Below are 23,321 nucleotides of genomic sequence, written 5' to 3' on the forward strand. Positions count from 1 at the left end.
GCCTCCAGATCCAGGGTCCCAGCACAGGAAGGACCTGGAACTGCTGGAGCCAGTCCAGAGGACTGAAGATGCTCCAAGGGCTGGAGCCCCTCTGCTCCAGAGCCAGGCTGGGAGAGCTGGGGGTGTTCATCTGGAGAAGGCTCCAGGGAGACCTCAGAGCCCCTGCCAGGGCCTGAAGGGGCTCCAGGAGAGCTGGGGAGAGACTTGGGACAAGGCATGGAGGGACAGGACACAGGGAATGGCTCCCACTGCCAGAGGGCAGGGATGGATGGGATATTGGGAAGGAATTCCTGGCTGTGAGGGTCCTCTGGCCCTGGCACAGGGTGCCCAGAGCAGCTGGGGCTGCCCCTGGATCCCTGGCAGTGCCCAAGGCCAGGCTGGACACTGGGGCTGGGAGCAGCCTGGGATGGTGGGAGGTGACCCTGCCCATGGCAGGGAGTGGAACAGGATGAGCTTTAAGGTCTCTTCACACCCAAACCATTCCATGATTCTGTTAAATGCTTTGCTCCAGATATCAATCCTGTACCTTTGAGAGCCCTGAGCCTGCTCACTCTTTGCTTTTCCCATACTCTTCCTCACTCCTGCTGCTCTCTGACTTCTCCACCAATTTTTTCCTTGCTCCATGGCAGAGCAGTGCCGAGGGAAGAGAAGGGAGTAGTGGCTGTGGCAACCCTGATGAATTGGCTCAGGCCTTAATGGCTGCAGCAACTGAAATTCCTGCTCAACTATTACTGCTGCTGTTGGGAGTTTTTAAAAACGAAAACCAACAAAGCTTGTACTGAAAAAAAAACAAGCTAAAGGTTGTTTGAAGGCCAGCGGGCTGGCTTGGATGCTCCTGGCTCCCCTGCGCTGCAGGGACAGGAGAACCTCACGTGGGAAGGGCTTTGGGAACGCCTGTGTGCCTTACAGGGAAGGGACTTGAATGTCAATGGGATGCAAGTATTTAAATCAGTTAAGTGCTTTGGCAGACCTGTCCCCTTTCCTTCGAGACTGGAATTTAGGTACTGAGCTGTCCCTTCCAGCGCCTGCTCCAGAATTAATGTGGCTTTGTTCCGTGCTGGCAGCAAAGGGGGAGGAAGGACTTGGGTTTCCTTGTCGTGTGGGTCTTAACTCACCTGGAAGGCTCCAGCCAGGCCAAGTGCAGTTTGAGGCACCTCCTTGTTTATGCTTGTAGGAGGTGTTTGTGTTCCAGCCTCGCCGGTCGATGAAATGTTGTCCCTCTCAGATTTGTCCGAGCTGGGAACGAGCCCTGGCTGTTTGTGAATTCCAGGCTGGTGGTGAGGGAAGAGGCAGGTTATTGTGCAGAGTAAATCTGTCACCCCAGTGCTTGCAGGTCTTGCTGAAGAGGAGCTAACTGAAAACAGTGCTTGGATTATCCCAAATAGGAGAAATGAGGGAAAGAAAGAGCCAATGGAGGCTCAAACTCTCGTTTGTTAGAGCAGCTACCCAGCAGTGCCATTCCAGGTTTGGGCTCGTGGTTTTCCTTACAGGAATCCCTCAAAGCAAGAAGGAGCATCCAGGAGGGAGGTGGGGGATCTTTGGGATGCCGGGCTGGATTTCTCATACCCCAGAGCAGGGCTGAGCAGGCTGGCAGCAGTTGTGACTCAGCCCCATCTGATGCTGCTGTGCCACCCTTGACGTGTGCCCTGTTTGCCACCTCATCCAGCGTGCTGCAGGAGCAGAGCCATGACTCCAGCAGGCTTTTCCTCTCCTCCTAATGAGCCCATTTGTTAGAGGTGTGACAGAATTTTTGACTGAGAGGAAGAAGGGTCATTTTTTAGGAGAAGATAAAATCTGAGGGCCTGGCAGTGTGTGTCACTGGGGGATAGCAAAGCATTTTGCAGGAGGAAGAAAGTCTCAAATCCTTGCTGAGGTGTTCCAGGAGTGATTTGCTCTGTTATCTCCATCTCCAGCTGAATCTAGAAGTGGTTTCTAAACCTTTGGAGCTGTAAATTACTGAGGAGATAAAAATGTGTCCGTGCATCTCCATGGGCCTTGCTGGAATGGCATCCTTGGGGTCACATTGGTCTTTTCTCAGGCTTTGGGGAGCTGTGGAGTGCAGGACTCTGCTGTCACACGGGGTCTTACATTGTCCCCACTCACAGCTTGAACTTTATAAACCTGATTGAATGTTAAATAGCGGACAGATGACTCCCAAGATGCAGCTTAAAATGACACAGCAGTGATAAAGCCTTGATTTTACCAAGTTTTGTCAGTAGATTTTGAAGGCAGGTGGTGTTTTGTCTCCTCTTTTAGGACTGCAAAGAATCCTGGAGGAGCTCTGAACTGAGGAGCAAATTGGGAATGGAGCAAAGAGATGTCCAGGCTGATCTTGTGCTCAGGACTTGGGCTCAAGTGTTGCTCTGATTTTACATTGCATTGCAGAACATTGGCTGTAGTGACTCTTGTGTGGCCCAGAGTGATTAACTTGTGCTCTCTCTTCAGCAGTCCATGAACTCGAGTACCACAGCACTGCCCACTGACCTGCCAAGCTACAACCTCATCAGTGAGAGCCTCTCCTTCGACTTCAAGGATACAGACATGAAGAGGCTGTCCATGGAAATCGAGAAGGAGAAGTATGTGGCACACATCCAATCCAGGCTGGGCTGGGATTTGTGCTGGACACGATCCAGGTGTGGCCAGGAAGGTCAAGGACACCTGGGCTGTGGCAGCCCTGGGGTGGCAGCAGGAGCAGGGCAGTGCCCGTCCCCTGAGCTGGCACTGCTGGGGCACCTCCAGTGCTGGGGCAGTTCTGGGACCCTCCTGACAGGAGAGACCTGGAGGGGCTGGAGCGTGTCCAGGGCAGGGAACGGAGCTGGGAAGGGGCTGGAGCCCCAGCAGAGGCTGAGGGAGCTGGGAAGGGGCTCAGCCTGGAGAAAAGGAGGCTCAGGGGGGCCCTTGTGGCTCTGCACAGCTCCTGCCAGGAGGGGACAGCCGGGGGGGTTGGGCTCTGCTCCAGGGAACAGGGACAGGAGGAGAGGGAATGGCCTCAGGCTGGGCCAGGGCAGACTCAGGGTGGATACTGGGACAATTTCTTCATGGAAAGAGCTGTCCAGCCCTGGCACAGCTGCCCAGGGCAGTGCTGGAGCCCCATCCTTGGAAGGATGTAAAGGCCATGTGGATGTGGCACTTGGGGACATGAGGCAGTGGTGGCCTTGGCAGGGCTGGGGAATGGTTGGACTTGTTAACCTCAAAGGGCTTTTCCAGCCTGAACAGTTCTGGGCTTGTCCTGGCTGAGCTTTTCCCTGGTGGGGACCTGGTGTCACAGACCTGTCCCTGCCACCTGTTCACAGGCGAGCTCAGGGCCCTGCTCCAGGCAGTTCTCTGGGAAGGAATCCTGGCTCCTGCTCAGGCTGGAACTGCCCACGGTGGTGGAAAGAGTTAACAGCAGGCTGAGTGCTGGAGGCCTGAGCTTGAGGCTTTGCAGTTGTCCAGGAATGTGGTGACAGCTGGGGTGTGTAAAGGTCCTGCGCCAGGGCTTTAACCCCTTTTCCTTGGCATTTGTGTCACGTTCTTGGATAAAAAGTGTTCGCCAGCAAGTTTGGATGTGATTATGAGCTTTGATCTTGTGTTTTCCTGAGGGTGTAAGTGTAGCCTTCGAAATTACCAATTGAGCAGAAATCAAAGCAGATCAGATTTTAATCTCTGTAGTAATGATGTGCTTTGTTCATCGATTGGGTCGTAGATCAAAGCCACAATGGCTCTGTCATCCCGCTCCGGCCAAAACTTCCCCTGGGTCCCAGAGGCTGCTTTGGTTTGCCTCTGCTCAGTGCCCTCTCCCCTGTAGGAAATCACAGACCTAGAGACAGGAGATTAAAAACTTCTAAAAACTTCTCCCAAAGCCAGAAGGAAAAAGATAGAAGCTGAAAATAACAGGATAATTCCTGGTTCTGTATCCAGGTTGCTATCTAGGTCATCCTGCTCTCCTGAGCAGGGAGAGCTGCCTCTGCCAAATGCTGAAAGCAATAGGATGCTTTTCCTGTCTTCTCTGGGGTGTTTTCTTTCCTCGGGTGCTGAGATAAACCTCTTTACAAATTCTGGCACTGAAAAGGGCTCCTATTACCCTGGCTGGGCTCCTATTACCCTGCTGGCCCTCTGACCTGCCTTGGGGTTAATCACAGGTACAAAACTCATGGGGTGATTTTTCCAGTTGATTTTTCATCGTGGAAGGCAGTTCAGGATGAGTCCTGGGAATGGCTGGTTTTGGGGGTTGATTTTTTCCCTTTCTTGCTTTTTTATCAGGAGACTTTCTCTGTGCCAGGGGTGCTCTGTGTCTACAAGATACCTGATATTTTGGGGGCAGCACTTGCTCCCACACTGTTTACGAGCTAAATCCCTCTAAAACACAACAAGTCACTACATCAGGGTCCTTCCTCATGGAAAGATTCGTGGATTTGGGTTGTGAAGCAGGTTTGGGAAGGGGTGCAGGGGTGTAGAGCTCTCCTGAGTAGCTGCTTAAACCACTGTGTGGTGTAAACCTCTGTCAGCTTCACTTGCAAATTGGGAGACTTAAAAATACCACCCAGCTTGGGTTTAATTTTGTGTAATAATAATAATATAACTTACACTTTTATTGCTGGGTTGGCTGTCTGGGTTCCCTTTAATAAGGAACAAATAATTGCTCTGAGTAGCTCACTGTGTGCTATAAACTGATATTATCAGTTCCACACGCTAAAAATAATGAAGAAAAGCTGTTTCTGTTATAATTCTGTTATCAGGTGTCACATCAGCAGGTGCAGCTGGTCACTGCTAACCCAGGGCTGTTCTGTGTGTGTGTTAGGGTGGAGTACATGGAGAGGAGCAAGCACCTGCAGGAGCAGCTCAACGAGCTGAAGACAGAAATCGAGGCACTGAAGCTCAAGGAGAGAGAGACAGCTCTGGATATTTTGCACAACGAGAACTCCAGCCGGGGCAACAGCAAGCACAACACTATTAAAAAGGTATCAGAAGGCCCCAGTTTGTATCTCCCCTGATGAAACCCTTTAAAAAGAACCCTAAAATCGTCCTGCTTTTGATAATAAAATTGTTGGACCTAGGCTTTCTTCCCCAGCTGCTTAGCTTTGATTGGAGAATTCCAGCTTCTGGTGGTCCTGGTGTCCTGACCCAGCCCGGTCTCTCCAGTGCTGTGGGAAGGCATGTGAGGGTCTCCAGGGCTGAAGGTCTTTCTGAACCTTAAAAGCTGTACAAGGATGTTGTTGGAAGGGCTCTGCATCCCCAGTGAACAGGAAAAGCCCTCCCTGCCTATTGCAGCCGTTCCCTACGAGCACTGGGCTTGTCTGGTGAATAATGAGGGCAGAAATACTCCCGGCTTAGGAGCTCTCAGTGGAAAAAGCCAAAAGCTCTTCCTCTCTTTTAATCTCTCTAGAGAAACCTGTAGTGCAGCTTCAGTCACTAACAGCAAAGCCTTTGCTGGCAGGGGGTGTGAGACCTCTGCTCCCTGGAGCCGCCTGCCTCCCGCAATGGGGCTGACATGAGGAACTTCAGCCAAAAATTGAGGCTGCCTGGGTCTGGGACCCGGGGGTCGCCTGAAAGCTCACAACAAAGCCCCTTCTTTATTTTTCTACATCCCATCTTCTTCCTTTGCCTCAGTGCTGGGCTCTGTAACGAGGTGCTGGAGGCACATCCACGATGGATTTGGATGGTGGTGGTCAGCCCCACTCACCTGCAAAGGCTTTTTTCCCTGCAAAGGCTTTTCCTGGCTGGCTTTCTGCTGGCAGCTGTCCTTGGGAAGGATTCAGAAATCCATACGGCACGGGATGCAGGCCGTGGTAACAACTGCAGGCTCGAAAAACAAATTCTACTCTCTTTACTACTCCCAGCCAGAAGTTATGTCTGAAAGGATTTGGAAATATCAGCTCTTGCCGACTTTCATGGCTGGGAGTTTGTGATCACTGAATTGGGGCAGGAGAATGAATCTAGCGGGGCTCACTCGCCAGTTTCCCCGTGCTGGCCTGGAGCTATTCAGGTTCCTGTCACACTAGAGCAGAGAAAATAAAAATCTTCACAACCCCTTTTGTCATTGTAGAATCTGGAGGCGTTTCTGCTCCCAGTAGGTTTTGGAAGGATTTGTCTCTGTGTTCCAAGTCCTTGGTTTAAACAGAAACTGCTAAATTTTCACTTCTGACAGAGAGGAGTTCATAGAGAGCTGATGGTCCCATTTGTCTCCCTTAAAGAGGGTGGCTGGGCCATCATTACCGTGTCTGTCAGGGCTTGTCACAGTGCCGTCACTTTGCCTGCCTTTGAAGATGAAGTCTTGTCCTGTCCCCTCCCTTCCGGAGGGAGCGGGGGCTGCCCACTGCTGCATCTCGGCACAGAGCAAAGGTTCCCAAATAAGAGACTATTAGTGGAGACATCAGAGGGAAATTACAGCCTGCTCTGCTCAGGGAGGTCAGCAGGGCTTTTGTCTTTACGTGGTGAAGGCAAGGAAACATAGGGCACTGGGAATGGGATATCAGTCCAGCAGTGCTTCAATGGCACCAGCCCCCTGCCTCACCTGGAAGCTGCTGGTTGCTCCAGGCAAGCCCTAAGATCCCACAGATCACCTGCCCTTGTGTCACACATATCACACACGGGGACTATTATTATTATTTGTTGTTCGTTTTATTTTGCTGGTTTAGCCTCAAGCCCAGGGCAGAAGACCTATCTGCATTTGAGAATTCCAAGTAGGTTATTCCGAGGTACTCTGCGTGGGGTGCTGGGATCTGGCTGTGGCACTAACCCGTGCATGAGCTTGCCTGCGCTCCAGCACGACCGGCTGCCCGCGGTCACCCCTCCAGCCCGGCTCTCCCTCCCTCAGGAGCACTCCCAGCCTCTCTGCATTTGTTCCTACACCTGATCCTCCGTGCTGGGAAGCTTCTTTCTTGGCAGAAGTTGTGTTGGCAACCTCAGAGGGGGAGTTCAGGTAGAGGCACTTAAATAATTCAGCGCGCCTGTTTTTGCACCGGTGGTTGGGAATCTATCGGAGGTGCAGGGCAGCCTTTGAAGATTCCTTTAATGAAGTAAACCAGCACCTTCCCCCCTTGTTTGTTGCAGAAAGAAATTCAGGATGTAAAAAAAAATACCCCAAACAAACAGCCAAACCCCATCATCTCTGCTGCCAACACTGTCAAAACGGGCTAAAAATGCGCAGCTCCGTCTCGGAGCCGAGCAGCACGAGGATGCTCTGCCTGTTTGAGAAGCATCCCAGGAAAGTAAAGCAGAGGATTGAGGACAGCTGGTGTCTGCAGGTGGCTCTTGTGCCAGGGGAAGGTCACCAGCACACCTGGGGACAGGAGTTGTCCTTCTCCCTGCACTGCCTCTGCCTGTCCCTCACCTCCCCCTGTCCAGGGGGTCCTGCTCCATTAATGCCACATCTCTTATTCCTGGAGCCTGCTTTCCTCCAAGGATTTGCCCTCGATCCGCAGGCTTTATGTGCTGAGCATCCACACCTTCCTTTGGGAGGATGAGTTTGGGGAAGCTTTTCTGCCCTGGGGCACAGTTCTTGCACAGCCACAGGGTTTTGGGAGCTTGGAGTCGGTGGCACTCAGGGAAGTATTGGGATGCCACACTCACAGATGGCAGAGCTGATGGGAAAGGCTTTTGGATAAGATAGTGCAATTCCCCAGCACCTCTGGAGCTCAGGAGCAGAGGCAGGAGGTTGTTTTACCCAGGAGAACTCAGCACAAGGCTGTGCTGTTCTTCACTGCACCAGTCATTCCAGGGGCTATAAATCCCTGGAGTTTGGGATTTGTGCAGTTCTGGGGAGCTGCAGGTGTTCCCCAAAACAGGCTGCTCTCATTGTAAAGCGGTTCCATGGGGAAGAGGCTGAAAGGGATGACCCTGCAGGTCTGGGCCACCTTGGGGGAGGTGTTGGATATCTCCAGACAGACTGGCTGTGGATGAAATGCATTATCCCATCCCACCTGGCTTGAAGAGCTCCATGACAGGTAAATTTGGGATGAAATACGCTTGTGGCCACAGCACAAGGAGGTGAAATAAAGTCCTGGCAGTTAGTGGGAAGACTCTTCCAGCAGCTGGGAGAGCTGCAGTGCCCAGGAGGAGCCCCCATAATTAAAGCATCTGCACAGCGAGCACTGCAGTGTGACCTCTGGGGTTTGGTGCCTGCCTTTGAAGGCGCCTGCTAAGTTTTTCATGTTTAATTACGTGGTTAACATGCTAATCCCTTTTTATGAGCTCTGTGGGCACAGCACAGACACCTCATCTGGAAGCTGCTCTCCCTTCTCCGTAGCTCCCTGCCGTGGGCTGGTGCTGTGGCTCCAGCTGGCTCCGATTCAGGAGGGTTTGTCACTTAGTCTGTGGTAAAGGGTGAAAAACCCACTTCTTCCTCATCTCCTCTGCTGCAGGAAAGCTCCCAGGACAGGCTGCTAAAACACAATCAGGTCTTTGATTCCAGTTGCTTTCTTCTTGCACAGTCATGCTTATTTACTGGGATTTAAGCCCTTTGAAGTATCCAGGCAAGGAGCAAATCTCCACGCCTGTTCCCAGACAAGCAGCTTTGTCGTTGAGCCTCTGGTCCTTCCACAGGCAGCCTTAGCCTCTCCTGCCAGGCTCTCACGTGCCTGAGAGCAGCTTCTCCAGGGCTTGAGCTCAGTCCCAGGGGATCACTTTTGGAGCCCCTGGGGATCCTGCTGGCTTCTTCCCTGGCTCTGATCCTGGACACAGTGCAGTGTTGCCCTTGGCTTGGATAATGATCATTGTGGAGATGCTTTGAGATCCGAGCTGGGGGTGTTCAGGCTGGAGAAGAGAAGGCTCCAGGGAGACCTTAGAGCCCCTCCCAGTCGCTAAAGGAGAGCTGGAGAGGGACTTGGGACAAGGCATGGAGGGACAGGACACAGAGAATGGGTCCCATTGCCAGAGGGCAGGGATGGATGGGATATTAGCAAGGAATTGTTCCCTGGCAGGGTGGGCAGGCCCTGGCACAGGGTGCCCAGAGCAGCTGGGGCTGCCCCTGGATCCCTGGCAGTGCCCAAGGCCAGGCTGGACAGGGCTTGGAGCAGCCTGGGACAGTGGAAGGTGTCCTTGACTGTAGCAGAGGGTGGCACTGGATGAGTTTTAAGGTCCCCTTTGGATTTAGCCAATGAACAGTTCCCAGCTGGAAGCACAGAAGGGTCAGTAGGGCAGAGCCAGAGGGACTTCTGCAGCCTTGTCTTCCCTCCTGCCACCTTTGGGATTGGCCGTGGTCTGTCCTTGTGAGGACACTGGTGGCTGAGGGTGGCACTGCTGCCTGAGTGTCTCATCATGCAGACAAGATGTGCCACCCCCAAATGTCACAAGGCTCCTTCATCATCTGGACAGGTGGAAGGATTTTGGGAGGCTGGCGCTGGGGCAGATGCTTTTCTCTATTTTCCACCTGCACCAGGCAAGCAGTGTGCTAGGGAAGACTGAAATGTGTCCCTTGAGGACTTCACAATTCCTGTGGGGTCCCTGTCACTTCCTGGGCACTTCCTTCCTCATCTCTCCCCTTCTGGAACTGCAGATTCCCTGGAACAGGTCTGTTCTGCCCTAGATGTTTGCTGGGAGAAGGAGGATGTGCCCCTTGCAGAGAGAAGGGACCAGCACTAGGAATGCTCTGGGAAGGACAAAAGGAGGGAGCCTGGGTGGGACAGAGCAGGCTGAGCTGCCATCCTTCCCTGTGGATGCTGGGACAGGGATGAGGTGCTCCCCAGTCTCCTGCAGGGCTGTATAACCCAATCCCAGCTGGAAAGGGGAGGCAGAACGGGCACACCACCAGCAAGGGACTTCCCAGGAGCAGCAGCGCCGGCGTTTCCCGTTTCCTTGAGAGCTGTGAAGTTGGAAAAGATGAGTGAGGCTGCCAGCTTCTCACTCAGCCTGGCACCTGGCTGGGGTGCAGGTGGGAGCCAGGAGATACCCAGTGGGCAGAGCAGCTCTGGGAACACATTTTCCTAGTGCAGAAGGAAACAGAGGCTCATCCCACGTGGCTCTTGCCCCACACACCCCCACGTGTGACAGACCACATCCCTTCCAGGTTCGTTTTCTTCCCGGTTCTCCTCGGAGCTGGGAAGTGAAACTCCCAGGCAGTTAAACTGGGACACGGCAGCCTCTTTTCCTTGTTTACAAGGAGCAAGAGGAAAGTAGGAAACGTCAGGCCTATCAGCTATTTCTGTGGCAGTCTTTGAAAAGCGTTTCCTTCACATGGAGCGTCATCTTCTCCTTTCAAATGGGCTCATCAAAGCGTCGGGGGCTGGGGGACAGTTGTGCTCGGGAGAGAATAAACGGCAGCGTGGGAGGGAGAGAGGAGCAGGGAGGGAAATGGGAAGAATCACAGGAAAATAGGCTTTGGGTTCAAAAGTAACACGGTGGGAATTGAGAGTTCCACCTGGCTGGTGGGACTGGGGGGTGGGCAGGGATGGAGAAAAGCACCAGGGCAGCGAGTGGGGGATGAAGAGGATTTAGTGTGTGGAGCACTGGGTGGTGATTAGCAAGGACTGTAGATGTTCCCAGCAGCAGGAAAACATCTTGGCATCGCACGGGATGAGGGTGGCACAGGTCCCCCTCTCCTCCAGCCCGCTCATACTGCAGCGTAAACAAGGAAACAGCAAGAAAATGAGACATCTTAAACCTCTCCCTGCTGGGGGAGGCCTGGGGGCAGGTTGGTGTGAGTTGCAGCCTCTTCCCCTTCCTGTTGCATGGGGTGGCCCCACTCTGGGGGCTCAGAGGAGCCTTGGGGTGTTTCCCTGGATTGGGTTTGCCCAGCCTCAGCACTGCTGTGCCTGCAGTTATTGGGTTACCTGCTCCAAACTGCCTGTGCCTGCCAGGCGCTTATTGGGTTGCTTTGGTTTGTTTGTGTTTCCTAAATCAAATCAGTCCGGCAGCCCTGGGTAGCAGCAGGCTCAGAGGAGCCCCAGTGCAGGAATGCAGGGAGCAGGACTCTTCCCTCTCTTCCCTTCCCGAGATCTTGATTCATTTTGAGCTCAGGCCGCTTAATTGCGCTGCCTCTCTCTCCCTCTAAATTTTCCTTGATGGCTCTGGTAGAGCATTGGGAGCCCACCCTCCCTCCTGCAGGAAGGAGATTATCATAATACTGCTTGTAAATCAATTTTTTTTTCCTTTTCTCCGCACTGACGAGGATGTAACTCCCTCTTAATCACCCTGCACAGCGTTACGCTACGGGGAGGGATATTTATTTCTCCTTGCCTGGCCAGAAGGGGATGCGGAGACTGCAGAGAGATTTTGGAGGTGTTGGAGGCTTTCCCCCAAGAGATGATGGAGAGGCCAGCACAGGGTGGTGCTCTCTCCTTTGCTTCCACATCCCAGTGTAGAAAAGAAAGGAAAAGCAGTTGAGGGAGTGGGATTTCTCTGCAGAGAGCTCCCTGTGCCCTCCGGCTCCCGCAGCCCCAAGGCAGCTGCTGGGATGAGTCAGGATGGCCCCGGAGCTCCCCCCGGCTCTTCCCGCCTTCCCCCAGTGCTTCCCTCGGGACTGGTCTGTGTGGTGCTCCCAGTGGGAGCAAGGATAGCCCTGCCCAGGCTCCACAGTGGGGCAAACAACAACAAAAGAAGGAAAAAGGGCTGGGGAGAGTTTCCCCCCTGGCTCGGGCAGTGGAGAGTCAGGGTGCAGTGAAGAGCAGCCCTGATTTCCTCTCGGGTGGTTCTGGAGCCTGGCTGCAGTGGGATGTGAGGAGGCAGCTGCCTGGAGCTGCCGAGCAGCCCCGATCCTGCTCCTGGTCCTCATTGGAAGGGACCTGAAAACCTGTCCTGTCCCACTCCTGCCATGGGCAGGGACACCTCCCACTGTCCCAGGCTGCTCCCAGCCCTGTCCAGCCTGGCCTTGGGCACTGCCAGGGATCCAGGGGCAGCCCCAGCTGCTCTGGGCACCCTGTGCCAGGGCCTGCCCACCCTGCCAGGGAGGAATCCCTGTGGTGTTTGCCTTTCAGGTGGCAAAATCTGGCCACTGCTGGGAGCCAGTGACCCACAGGGCACGGCCCTCTTGGGAAGTCTGTGCTCCCTCCTCTCCATGGGATCCCAGCTCCTCGAGACCTGCCTTTGCTCTGACTCCCTGTAATAGGTAAAAAAGGTGCCACGGAGCTTCTCTAGGAGCCTTTGGGAGTTGTGGATGAATCCAGCAAAAGAGCAGGGCTGCATCTCTCCCTTCTCCCTGTGCCTGTGCTGGATGCTCCAGAGCTCTGCCTCTGCCTGCTTCCCAAATCTCTGGGCTGAGGCAGGCACAGCTTTGAGCTCAGGCCGCCCTCGGGGGTACCCCAGGACCCTCAAAACACGTGGGGGCTTAGTGGGGAGCCGTGTGTAGCTACAGGCAGAGAGCCAGGCTTGAAACAGTTGGATTCCTTGGTAAGCCTGAGGGGAACATCTTCCCTGTGCTCCGTCAGCAGCTGCAGCTTTGCCAGGGTGATCCTGCAGGGAGCTCCCCTGGGCTGGGAAGGAGTGAGCTCCTGTGGGCTGGGAGGGCTGGCGGGCTCTGGTTCCCCAGCCAGGCTGCAGAAGGGATGGATTTGGAGGCACAGCCTTGGGAAGGAGATGGATGGCAGGTAGATCATGGAATCATGGAATGGTTTGCATTGGGAGGGTCCTTCAAGCTCATCTCATTGCACTCCCTGCCATGGCAGGGACACCTCCCACTGTCCCAGGCTGCTCCAAGCCCCATCCAGCTTGGCCATGGACACTTCCAGGGATCCAGGGGCAGCCCCAGCTTCTCTGGGCACCCTGTGCCAGGGCCTGCCCACCCTGCCAGGGAACAATTCCTGCCCAATATCCCATCCATCCCTGCCCTCTGGCAGTGGGAAGCCATTCCCCCTTACTCTGTTGCTCCAGGCCTTGTCCCAAGTCCTTCTCCAGCTGTTTTGGACCCCTTTAGGCACTGGAGCCCTTCTAGGAATGGGCTTCCTCTCAGATGGCCCCAGCAGTGGGTCTGGCAGCAGCCCTGGGCTCTCTGCTCTTTTTTTTTTTTTTTTTTTTTTTTTCCTCTCCAGCCTTAGAGAGGAAAACCACTGCCTGTATCACACAGAACCCCTGTCCCACCTCACCCACCTTCCAGGCAGCTCTGGAGGGGACGCTGGAGCAGCCAGGGGGATGCTGAGGAGGAGGAGAGCCAGCCCTGGCCCAGAAGCTGCTGCCAAAAAAGATTATTAAGCCCCTGTAGAAATTTCCTCTGCAATCCAGATTTTTTTTCTGACTGGCATTAGAGCTGAGAGGGAATTACTGAGGAAGAGCCGTGGGGGAGAAGCAGGGAGGGGGGAAAGCGCCTGACTGCTCCATTGAGGGGCTTAACTCACTGTAAGGTGATCCCAGGGTTCCTGTTTCAGCAAAAGCGGCATTCCCGGGAAGGCACCGTGCTTCATCCAGCTGAAACGGAGCCCTGGCAATTAGCCCATGCTTTGGCAAACTCCTGGTGATCCAGCAGCTGGTGGAAGGTGGCACTTCTGCTGCTGCACTCCATTGGGTGGTTCCTGTAAATCCTGGGATTTCTTCCCTGCCACTGAGGATTTCTTTTATCTTCTTTGGCCCGTTAGAAGCGGCCTCCCGGCTGCTCCGTGGGGTATTATTTGTGGGATGGCTGTGGAAAGCTTTCCAAGGGTTTCTGAGTCCTGCAGAGCCTGCAAGGACAGTCCTGGCAGTGAGGGCTCTCCAGCTCTGTCCTCTGGCAGAACAGATGGAGCAGGGTGGGATGAGATGAGATCCCAGGGCGGCTGCATGGATCACTCGTGGTGGGATGGGGTTGGATGTGATGGAGAGGATGGGCCCCGTTTGGTGACAGAGGGGACACGTGTCCGGTGGCTGTCGGAGTTGTGGGTTCTCCCTCAGCTCACTGAGGTGTTTCTCCTCCAGCTTCCCAAGACCCCTGTATGTCCTCCTTGTCAGGGGCCCCAGGACTGGCTCCTTGGGTCCAGTCTCCCGTGTATTCCACTCCTGGAAGCCTCAGCCGTGGCAGTGGCCTTGGTGGAGTCTCTGCCCCCGCTTTCCCTCGGGCTGTGCTTGCTGTGGTGGGGGCTGCACGACCCCCGGCTTCCGCAACCCCTGGCCTTGGACGTTCCCTGGCGTTACAGGAGGGGTACAGGCAGCAGCTCCCTGCTGGGGGTGCCCTGGGCGAGCTTGGGGTGCCCCCTGACCCGCTCTGCTCTCTTCCAGCTCACCCTACAGAGCACCAAGTCCCGTGTGGCCTTCTTCGAGGAGCTCTAGGAACAACTGCTCGGCACGCTGCTGCTCGCAGCGGCTCCCGCCCAGCCGGAGCTGTCCCGGAGCCGGGGCTTCCCGAGGGATCACCCCGGACCCGCCGGCTGCTCCAGTCTCTGCACGCCCACGGACTCGGGGCCGGCTGCCCACGGACAGTGCAATGTGCTCTAGCTTTGCAGCCGTTCATCCTCCTCCTGACACTTTGTTTTCCTGGGTTTTCCAGCTTTTTTTCTTTATTGTTCTAGCACTGCTTCCAGGCTCGGCCCTCCAGGCTTCTCCCTGGAGCCGGGGTCGGGGCTGTGGCCGTGCCTTCCCACCCTGGCAGCCAGCAGAGGAGTGTGCCCGAGGGTCTCCCTGGGAGGGGTTGTCACCCCTCGGGGTTGCCTTCTCCTGCGCTCTGGAGCTCGCTGTGCCAGCCCGGAGCCCCTGGTGCCGGTCTGGAATCCCGCGGGCCGGCCCTGGAGCCGCTGCTCGCTCCCGGGGCCCCGTGCAGTGCCGGCAGCTCCATTAGGATCCCGAGCATGTTCCAGTGGAGTGCTGTAAATCAGGAGCGCCGCGCTGGCTTTCCCAGCGCCCGCTGGGGTGGGAGAGGAGCAGGGAGCGGGAGGACAGGGACCTGGGGCTGGGGGGATCCTGGGCTGCTTCCCTGGGGAGAGGAGGTGGGAGGAAGGGCTCCTCCTCCCTGCTGGGAACAGGGAGCGGGAGAACAGCTAGTGCCAACCAAATGAAACCTTACTGTTCCTGCAAACTGTGACAAACCAGGGCAGCTTCGGGCTGGAGGGATCCGGGGGCTCCGGGCTGGGCTCTCCCTGGGTCCCGGGGCATCCCAGCCCCTCGGAGCCCCCTGGGAATGCCGCTGTCCCGGGCTGGGCCCGGGGCTGCCTGCTCCTGCCTGTCCCATCGCGGGTGCCTTTGCTGTGACCCCCCCGCGGGGGGAACAGGGATGCCTTCACCTTCCCTTCCTGTCTCCGTCCCAAATCCTCTGCCCCTCCCGGGTGGAATCCTCTTCCAGCTGCGTTTACCCCCCAGCAGAGCCGCTGCTGCCCCGGGGATCCCTCACATCCCCTCAGGACCCCCAGTTCCTCCTTCCCACAGCCTCACCTGACCCACGGCCCCAGCGGAGAGTAAACCCCATCCCATCCGTGTTTATTTAAACCCTGGGATCGGTTCCCCGCCCGTGGCTGCAGTTCGGATGGCTGTGGCACAGCCGCTTTCCCATTCCCTGGACTGTTGTACTGCGAAGGAATAACTGTTTGCTCCTGTTTTAATAAAAATTCACAGCACTAGGAGGGGAGCTGAGGCTTCTTTGCTTTTTTTTTTTCTTTGGGAAAAGCTGCTCGGAGCCCGGCTGCCGCAGTTGGCGGTGCCGGGATTAATGGGAAGCGCAGCTGCAGTGCTGGGATCCCTCCGGGGCTCCCGCGGGACCGGGAGCGCTCCAGGGTCCCGCTGCCCCTCTCCCTCGGGGCTCTTTGCATCCCTCCTTGAGGGAAGAGGGGTTTGGGGTGCCCAGAGGGGCTGAGCCCGGTGTTTGCCATCCCTGATCCCGTCCTGCCTGGAATAAATAAAGGATGTGCTGCATTGACCTCAATTTTCTAATTAATCACGGATGAAACCGGCCCAGCCCAGCGAGCCCCGGCCCGCGGGGCTGTGTCCCGATGGACGCGCTGTTCATCCGCCCTCCGGCAGCCGAATCCCGGGAGATTCCCGGAGCTTCTGAGCAGAGCTCGTCCCCGCGGGCGGGCCGGGGCGGTTTTTGCGGTTTCTGTTGTTTTAAGCAGGGCTGAGGGGGTGGGGTGGGGTTTCTTTCGGCAGAGGGATGCCGGTGGGATACCCGGGGGAATTTCGGGGAGGCCGAAGGCAGCCGGTGGGGGATGTGGAGGGTGACCTGATTTCCCACGTGGCCTCCAGTGACAGGAATTCAACTGGTGGGTCACCTGCACCGCCAGCATCCTGAAATTAATCCCGAGGAGCTTTACCCAGCACAGAGCAGGGCAGCAGGAGAGGGGGATAAACTGGGAATGCAGGGATGGATGGGATGGGATGGATGTGGAGGGATGGATGTGCTGGGATGGGATGTGATGTGCTGGGATGGATGTGGAGGGATGGATGGGATGGATGTGCTGGGATGGATGTGCTGGGATGGGATGGGATGGGATGTGCAGGGATGGATGTGGAGGGATGGATGGGATGGATGTGCTGGGATGGGATGGATGTGCTGGGATGGATTTGTAGGGATGGATTTGTAGGGATGGATGCACTGAGGATGCACTGGGTGAAGCCAAGGATGGATCCAGCATGGATTCCCCTCTGGCTCGGGTGTCCCTGTTTCTCCCAGGGGCTCTGCACAAAGCTCTGCACACTCCCAGCCCTGCACACTCCCAGCCCTGCACTCCCAGAGTTTTGCACTCCCCCAGTGTTGCCTCTCACACTCCCTGCCTGGTGCCATCTCCCTGCCCGCCCTCCCTGGCACATCCCAGACCGTTTCTCTCCTGTCAGAGGAAGTTTCACCCTGATTTTTTCCCTTTTTAGCAAACTGAACTCAACAGGAGCTGCGGGTGTGGGTTGGTGTGAGCTGCCTTTGCTCGAGGCAAAGGAACCATCAAAAAGCCTTTGCCATGCACCTCTCCCAGCCCCTTCCCCAGCCGTGGGTTCCTGAGGGAGGAAATTGGGGATTTGGGCAATCCCAGGCAGCACCTGAGTGCTTTGGCAGCAGTTCTTCACTTCGGGCTCCCAAAGTCCCCTCAACTCACGTTATTTCACTTCCAAACCATTAAACACTCTCAAAAATAGAATAAAATGCCGAGAGCTGGGGATGAAAGGGACAGAGGGGACACAGGGTGACCTGTGGATGGCAAGTCCTGGGGCCAGCAGCCCTGGAGGGGCATCAGGGTACTGGTTCAGAGCCCACCCAAAACGTGCACAGCTGGGCCAGCAACTCCTTCAGGAAAACAGCTGAGACTGGGCAGAGGGGATGGATGGGGAAACTGAGGCAGGGATGGCTCTGCAGCCCAGGGGCTGCTGGTGCTGCCTCCCCACACCCACGGGCTGCTGCTCTGTCCCCCCACTGCCCCCCTGCATCCCGGGGTGCTGCCTGACCCTGGGTGCCTTGGGGGACAAGGGAGGGGTCCCTGTGGGGACAGGGGGACGCTGGCAAAGCCCCAGGCAGGGCTGGGGGGCTCCTGCACGCGTGTGCGTGAGGGAAGGGTGTGAGCACGAGGGCACAGTGCGGCACCGTGGCTGGAGCTGGGGGACCACAGCACCCCAGGGCTGCCGGTGGCTCTGCAGGGTCACCCTCTGCCCACCCACAGCCCGGTGGGAATTGGGGGAGCAGCCCATGGACACCCCAGCCCTGCCCAGGGTGCTCAGGGCACCCAGCGTTCCAGGCAGGTGAGGAGGTAAAACGCTGTTCCCAGGGGTCACACACAGCCAGCTGCATCCTGCTTTTCCTGAGGACATGGGGACCTCATTCCGTCTCGGCTGCCAGCTGCCAGCCTGGCATTGTCCCTGCCATCCCCATCCATCCCATCCATCATCCATCCATCATCCATCCATCATCCATCCATCATCCATCATCCATCCATCCATCCATCCATCCATCATCCATCATCCATCATCCATCCATCCATCATCCATCCATCCATCCATCCATCATCCATCCATCATCCATCCATCATCCATCCATCATCCATCATCCATCCATCATCCATCCATCCATCCATCATCCATCATCCATCCATCCATCATCCATCCATCCATCATCCATCCATCATCCATCCATCATCCATCATCCATCCATCATCCATCATCCATCATCCATCCATCATCCATCCATCCATCCATCATCCATCCATCATCCATCCATCCATCATCCATCCATCATCCATCCATCATCATCCATCATCCATCCATCATCCATCCATCATCCATCATCCATCCATCATCCATCCATCATCCATCCATCCATCCATCATCCATCCATCATCCATCCATCCATCCATCATCCATCATCATCCATCCATCCATCCATCCATCCATCATCCATCATCCATCCATCATCCATCCATCCATCCATCATCATCCATCATCCATCCATCATCCATCATCCATCCATCCATCCATCCATCCATCATCCCATCCATCCATCATCATCCATCCATCCATCCATCCATCCATCATCCATCCATCCATCCATCCATCCATCCATCCATCATCCATCCATCCCCATCCATCCCCGCTGAGGGCAGGCACATCCCTGCTGGCTGTGCCTCTCCACCTTTGCCTTCTAGGGAATAAAAAAAGGGAGGGAAATGAATTTAGGAGGGAGAAGGGAGGGAAGGGGCAGCTCGATGGGCCGGGCCGGGTTCCTCAGGGAGTTTCTGGGCAGGGAACCCCGGCCGGGACCAGAGCTGCCCGCTCAGCCCGGGAGGGGAGAACACTCGGATGTTGTGGAATCAAACGGATGTGGAGCTGCTCCAGCTGCCAGCGAGCAGAGGGTGACTCCCTGGAGCTGTGTGGGGTTTTGGGTGAGTGTGAGGGGTGTGGGATCGTGGTGGGCTGCAGGACCAGGCGGGGGGTGCTGCCATCCCTGCCCTGGGGTCAGATCCGGAGCAGGAATGATGGAGTCCCACCGCCATCACCTTCTGCTCGGCCACAGGGACTCTGGGCATTGTCACAGCCCTGCAGGGATGTGCCCGCTGCCCCTTGCTGGCCATCCTGGCACTGGGTAGCACTGGAGCCTGGCACGGGGTAGCACCAGGCCCTGGAATTCTGGCACCAGATTTCAGCATCCTGGCACTGGGCACCACCGTGTTCTGGCATCACAGGGCATCCCACTGCAACTGGTCACAGCATCCTGGAGAGATGGAGCTGACGTTGCTCCGCACCAGCAGAGCCGGGCCCGCTGTCCCGGAGGCAAAACTCCCTCCAGGAGCCACCACCTTTCCTTCTGAAAACGCCACGTCCCTCTCTGTGCTCCGGCACTCCTCCCTGGGCGGGCTGTGCCCTCCAACACAGTGATTCTGATGCCGTAAATGAGCTTGAGGGTCTTTGACTGAGATCTCTGCGAGCTGTTTCTTGCTCCATCTCCTGGCAGGAGCAAGCGGAGTCACCGCTGCCCTCAGCATCCTGGGCTGCATCCCCTTGGAGGGGTGCTCAGAGCAGGCTCATCGCCGTTCTTGCCAGTTTTCCATAAAGAAAAATTCTAAGCAGAATTCTCGTCTCCCGCCCTGGCAGGGCTATTTTCCCCCTTCAGAACCCAATTCAGCAGCGCTCTCCGGGCTTTTCCCATTCCCCCTTCCTTCCCCGCCCGCCCCAGCTGCCCGCCCGGTGCCCGGTGTCTCCCCGTGGTTTTTGCTCCCAGCTGTGGGCGGAGGCTGCTGACCCCTCCCCAGGGGCTCTCTCCGCTGCCCTTCCCGGGTTTCCAGCGGGCACTGGGAGCTGGCAGCAGGCGGCCGGGATAACCTTGCGGCTCGGAACATTGCTGCCATCCCTCTTCTCCCATCAAGCGTTCATTTAGGAAACATTTCGCTAAATACCCACCTGACAGCACGGCCCCGGGAGATTGATGCCTCCAGCGCCTCTGAGGGCTCCGTGCCAGTGACTTTAAAATGTCACAACGACACCCCCGGGGCGCTCACGTCCCCTCCCGGTGCCCGGGGGAGTGATGGGAGCGTCCGGAGGGCGCTGGGGTGCCAATCCCCATCCCAGCCCCTCAGGCTGCCAGGAGGTCACTGAGGCTGTCCTGAGGGATTTGAGAGCACCCAGCACAGGTTTGTACCAACCCCGGCCATAAAGTTTCCTCATCCCTGACACCTTTCCCATGGCTTTGGAAATCCCCATCCCATCTCCAATTCCATCCACATCCCATCCCTCCCCCTCCCCACTCCTGTGAGGGATCCCTGTCCCATCCTCATCCCCATTTCACCACATCCCATTTCCAACCCTGTCCCCATCCTCATCCCACCTCTATCCCTGTCCCTATGTCATCCTCATCCCCATCCTCATCGTCACCCTGTGCTCATCCTCATCCTCACCTCATTCCATTCCATCCCCATCCCACCCCAATCCTCATCCTCCTTCCATTCTCATCTTCATCTTGATCCCACCCCTTTCCTCACCCCCATCCCATCCCACCTCATCCCCAACTCATTCCTATCATCATCCTCACACCATCCTCATCCCAACCCCATCCCATCCCATCCCTCAGGGCAGGAAGGAGCCCAGCAGTCTTGGCTGGGCACGAAGGGTCCCTCAGCTGCCGCAGGAGGGATAAACAAGGAGCAGATTAATTAAAGCCCAATCAGTGCCATCCCTGAGCCAGAGCCGCTTCGGTCCTTTTCCTTTCCATCCCCTCAAACTCCTGGAAGAAGGAAGGATGTGATGTTGGGATGTGAACCCAGAGCAAGGGCCCTTGACTGATCTCTCTGAAGCTGCAAACAAACCACACAACGCCAGGCCTGGATCGAGCTTCTCCAGCCTCATTAGTGGGATCAGCTAATTAGGAAAACAGCTGGGAGTGTTGGGAAAGTGCTGCTGTCTCCAGAGGGACAAAGGGACAGAGGGGAGAGGTGGCATTGACCTGCTGCAAGGCTGGCCCGAGCCCCGGCTGAGATAAAGGGAATTGTGGAGAGGAACATTCCAAACATCCCTGAAATCCCTGAAACGCTGGGACGCTGCTGCCTCCCGCCCATCGTCCTGGACTGAGCTCCGAGGAAACCCCAGAGCTTCTCCCCACAGAATCGGGGGGGAATTCAGCGCAGGGACCCGGGGCAGAGCAGAGGGAGCCAGCACGGCTCGTCCCAGCCTTCATCCCAGGAGGAAGAGAGCTGTGCGGCTGAGCTGGGAAAGCTCGGGAGCGCTCCAGCGGGGATCCCTGATGAACAAAACCCTGTCAGGGCTTCAAACGCAATTAAGCCACTTAATTTTCCTCCCTCCCCGCCGCCCTGTGCCGCCTGCCCGCCCCCATCCCCATCCCCGGGGAGCACCGGCGGCCCCGTCCCTGGGGAAGGCGGCTCCGCCACGTCCCCGCCGCGGCACCGGGAGCTCCGCTGGGGATTGCAGGGGAAAAGCCCAGAAATTGGCCCTGTTATTCCTGCTGGGATTTGGGTGGTGACAAATTAATGAGTTTCCACCCCAGAGCCTCTGGAGAATTAATTGGGAGGGAGATTCGTTAACATCGAGGAGCAAATTGATCTGTCAGGAAAAAAAAAAAAAAACAAAAAACAAAAAACAAAAAAAAAAACCAACAAAAACCAACCAAAAAAACTAGGGAGGAGATTTTCAATCAGGCTTTGCTTTTCTGGGGGTTGTTTCTCCCAAAAAGTCTCTTGCTATTATCAGCACTTCCCCCTTCCAGTGCTGGGATCTCAGCCGCAGAATCTGGCACTGGAGACTCCCTGTGGGGCGCAGATCCACGTGCCCCAACCCTATCCCGAGCTCCAGGGGAGGAGGGAATTTCAGCAGAGTTGGAAAAATCCACCCCCGAGCCACGACTCCCCGGGAGGAACGACCCTGCCCTGGGAGCTGAGACCCCACAGCGTCGGGAATTGCTCATCCCTGAAATCCCCTCTCCGGAGCGCGGCCGTGGTGGTTTTCTGCTGCCGGAGAGGGAGATTTCTCCCAGCTAAAAAACAGCTTAAAGGGGACCCCAGCTGGCTGAAGCCGAGGGCGGCTGCGGCGGCAGCGCGGCCGGGAGGCAGCGCCGGGCTCCGGGAGCCGCGGGGCCGGGTCCCGGTGCTCGGGGGGATGGAGGGCTCGGCGCACGGGAGGCCGGAGCAGCCCGAACATTCCCGGCAGGGGGAATTGGATGAGGCTGAGCGCCTGTCCGCGGCCACTGCAGGAGGCGAGGGCGGCTTGGTGAAGCAGTTGTTGGAGCAGCAGGAATCCTGTTCCAAGATTTTTGGGGTTCTTGTGAAAGTGCCAAGATGAGAAGCACATCTGGAGCCTGCCCAGCTGTGCCTCGGTTTCCCCGTCGCTCTGACGCATCCTTGGTGGCCGGTGGGAACCTGGGAGGTGCCAACTGTTCCACTTTTCTCTCTCCCACCCCGTTCCAGCTCTGGGAATTGCGTCCCTCCGGCCCCCAGGCCCTTCCTTCCCACCACGGCACCTCCAAATGTGTGGAGCAGGAGCCTTCGGCAGCCTCCCTGTGCCACTGTCCCCACGCCCAGAGATGCCACCCGGGCACAGGGGACACTGCCATCCCGCACCTCCCAGTGGGCCGGGGGCTGCTGGGACAGCCCAGCCCGGGGAAGGGCGACAGCGGGATTTGGGAGGGAAGGTGTGCCCGCTCCTGGGAGCATTCCTGGCCGTGTGCCTGAGCGCAGGGATGTCACAGGGATGTCACAGGGACACGGATGCCGTGGGGACACGGCACGGCGGGGACCTGCCCTGGTGCAGGAGCCCAGCTGTGATTAATCAATGTCCAAGTGAGAAACAAGGTGAAAAATGCGACCAGGGCTGGGGGCGAGCAGGAGATGGCTGGAAAAGGTGACAGGGATGGAGGGCTTTGCCCCTGGCCCCTCTTCCTGCCTCTTCCACGGCTCCTTTCTTCCCTGCCGTGGGAGCAGGAGGTCTGGCCGTGGGGTCCCTGTCACCCCGCAGCACCCCGGGGACCTCGGGGTGATGGCTGGCCCAGGGTGGCACGTGCAGGGGCTTTGGGGTGGTGGCAGCCTGGGGTGCCAGGTGTGGGGACACACGGGTGACAAGTGCCCAGGCACGGGCCGCCACGTGCAGGGACCTGGGGGTGACTACTGTCTGGGTTTGGGGTGCCACGTGCAGGTGGTGGCCTCTCGGGATGGTGACAGTCCCGGACGCCTGCAGGGACCCTTGGACGGTGACCGCCCCACGAACAGAGTGCCCTGCGCAGGGACCTGGAGGTGGTGGCAGCCCGGGGTGCCGTGTGCCGGGACCTCGGGGTGACAACTCCCTGGGCATGGCGGGCTGCATGTGGGGACCCCGGGGAGGCACCTGCCGGGACAGGGGGTGCCCCGGGGACCCCCAGCCCTGCCTGCCGACCCCCAGCATCCCCCGAGCGCGCCCCGCGGTCCCGGCGTCTCCCCCCTCACTGCCGCACTGCCCCCCCCGCCGCCCCCCCGGGGGGAGGCCCCACCTCCCCCCCGCCCCCAGCCCCATTTCCCGGGCGGGACCGTTCAAAACCCGCCCGGCGCCGCCGCTCCCCGGAT

General features: G+C 57.2%; 1 protein-coding gene across 8 annotated transcripts in view; it reads left to right on the plus strand.

The window, feature by feature from the left end:
* Window positions 1-15,436, plus strand: part of NF2 (neurofibromin 2) — a 47,150-nt gene extending 31,714 nt beyond the window's left edge. For 3 of the 8 annotated variants that reach the window (XM_038152498.1, XM_038152501.1, XM_038152494.1), the window contains 3 exons: window positions 2,446-2,576; window positions 4,781-4,940; window positions 14,098-15,436. In XM_038152498.1, coding sequence (XP_038008426.1) covers window positions 2,446-2,576; window positions 4,781-4,940; window positions 14,098-14,148 — 342 coding nt within the window. In that variant the 3' untranslated portion in view covers window positions 14,149-15,436. Of the gene's footprint in view, window positions 1-2,445; window positions 2,577-4,780; window positions 4,941-6,617; window positions 6,663-14,097 lie in introns of all 8 variants that reach the window. The other 5 variants (XM_038152500.1, XM_038152497.1, XM_038152499.1 and 2 more) reach the window with 3 other exon arrangements.
* The last annotated feature ends 7,885 nt before the right edge of the window (window positions 15,437-23,321 follow it).

Source organism: Motacilla alba, chromosome 15, assembly GCF_015832195.1.
Source record: "Motacilla alba alba isolate MOTALB_02 chromosome 15, Motacilla_alba_V1.0_pri, whole genome shotgun sequence".
Classification (NCBI taxonomy): domain Eukaryota; kingdom Metazoa; phylum Chordata; class Aves; order Passeriformes; family Motacillidae; genus Motacilla; species Motacilla alba.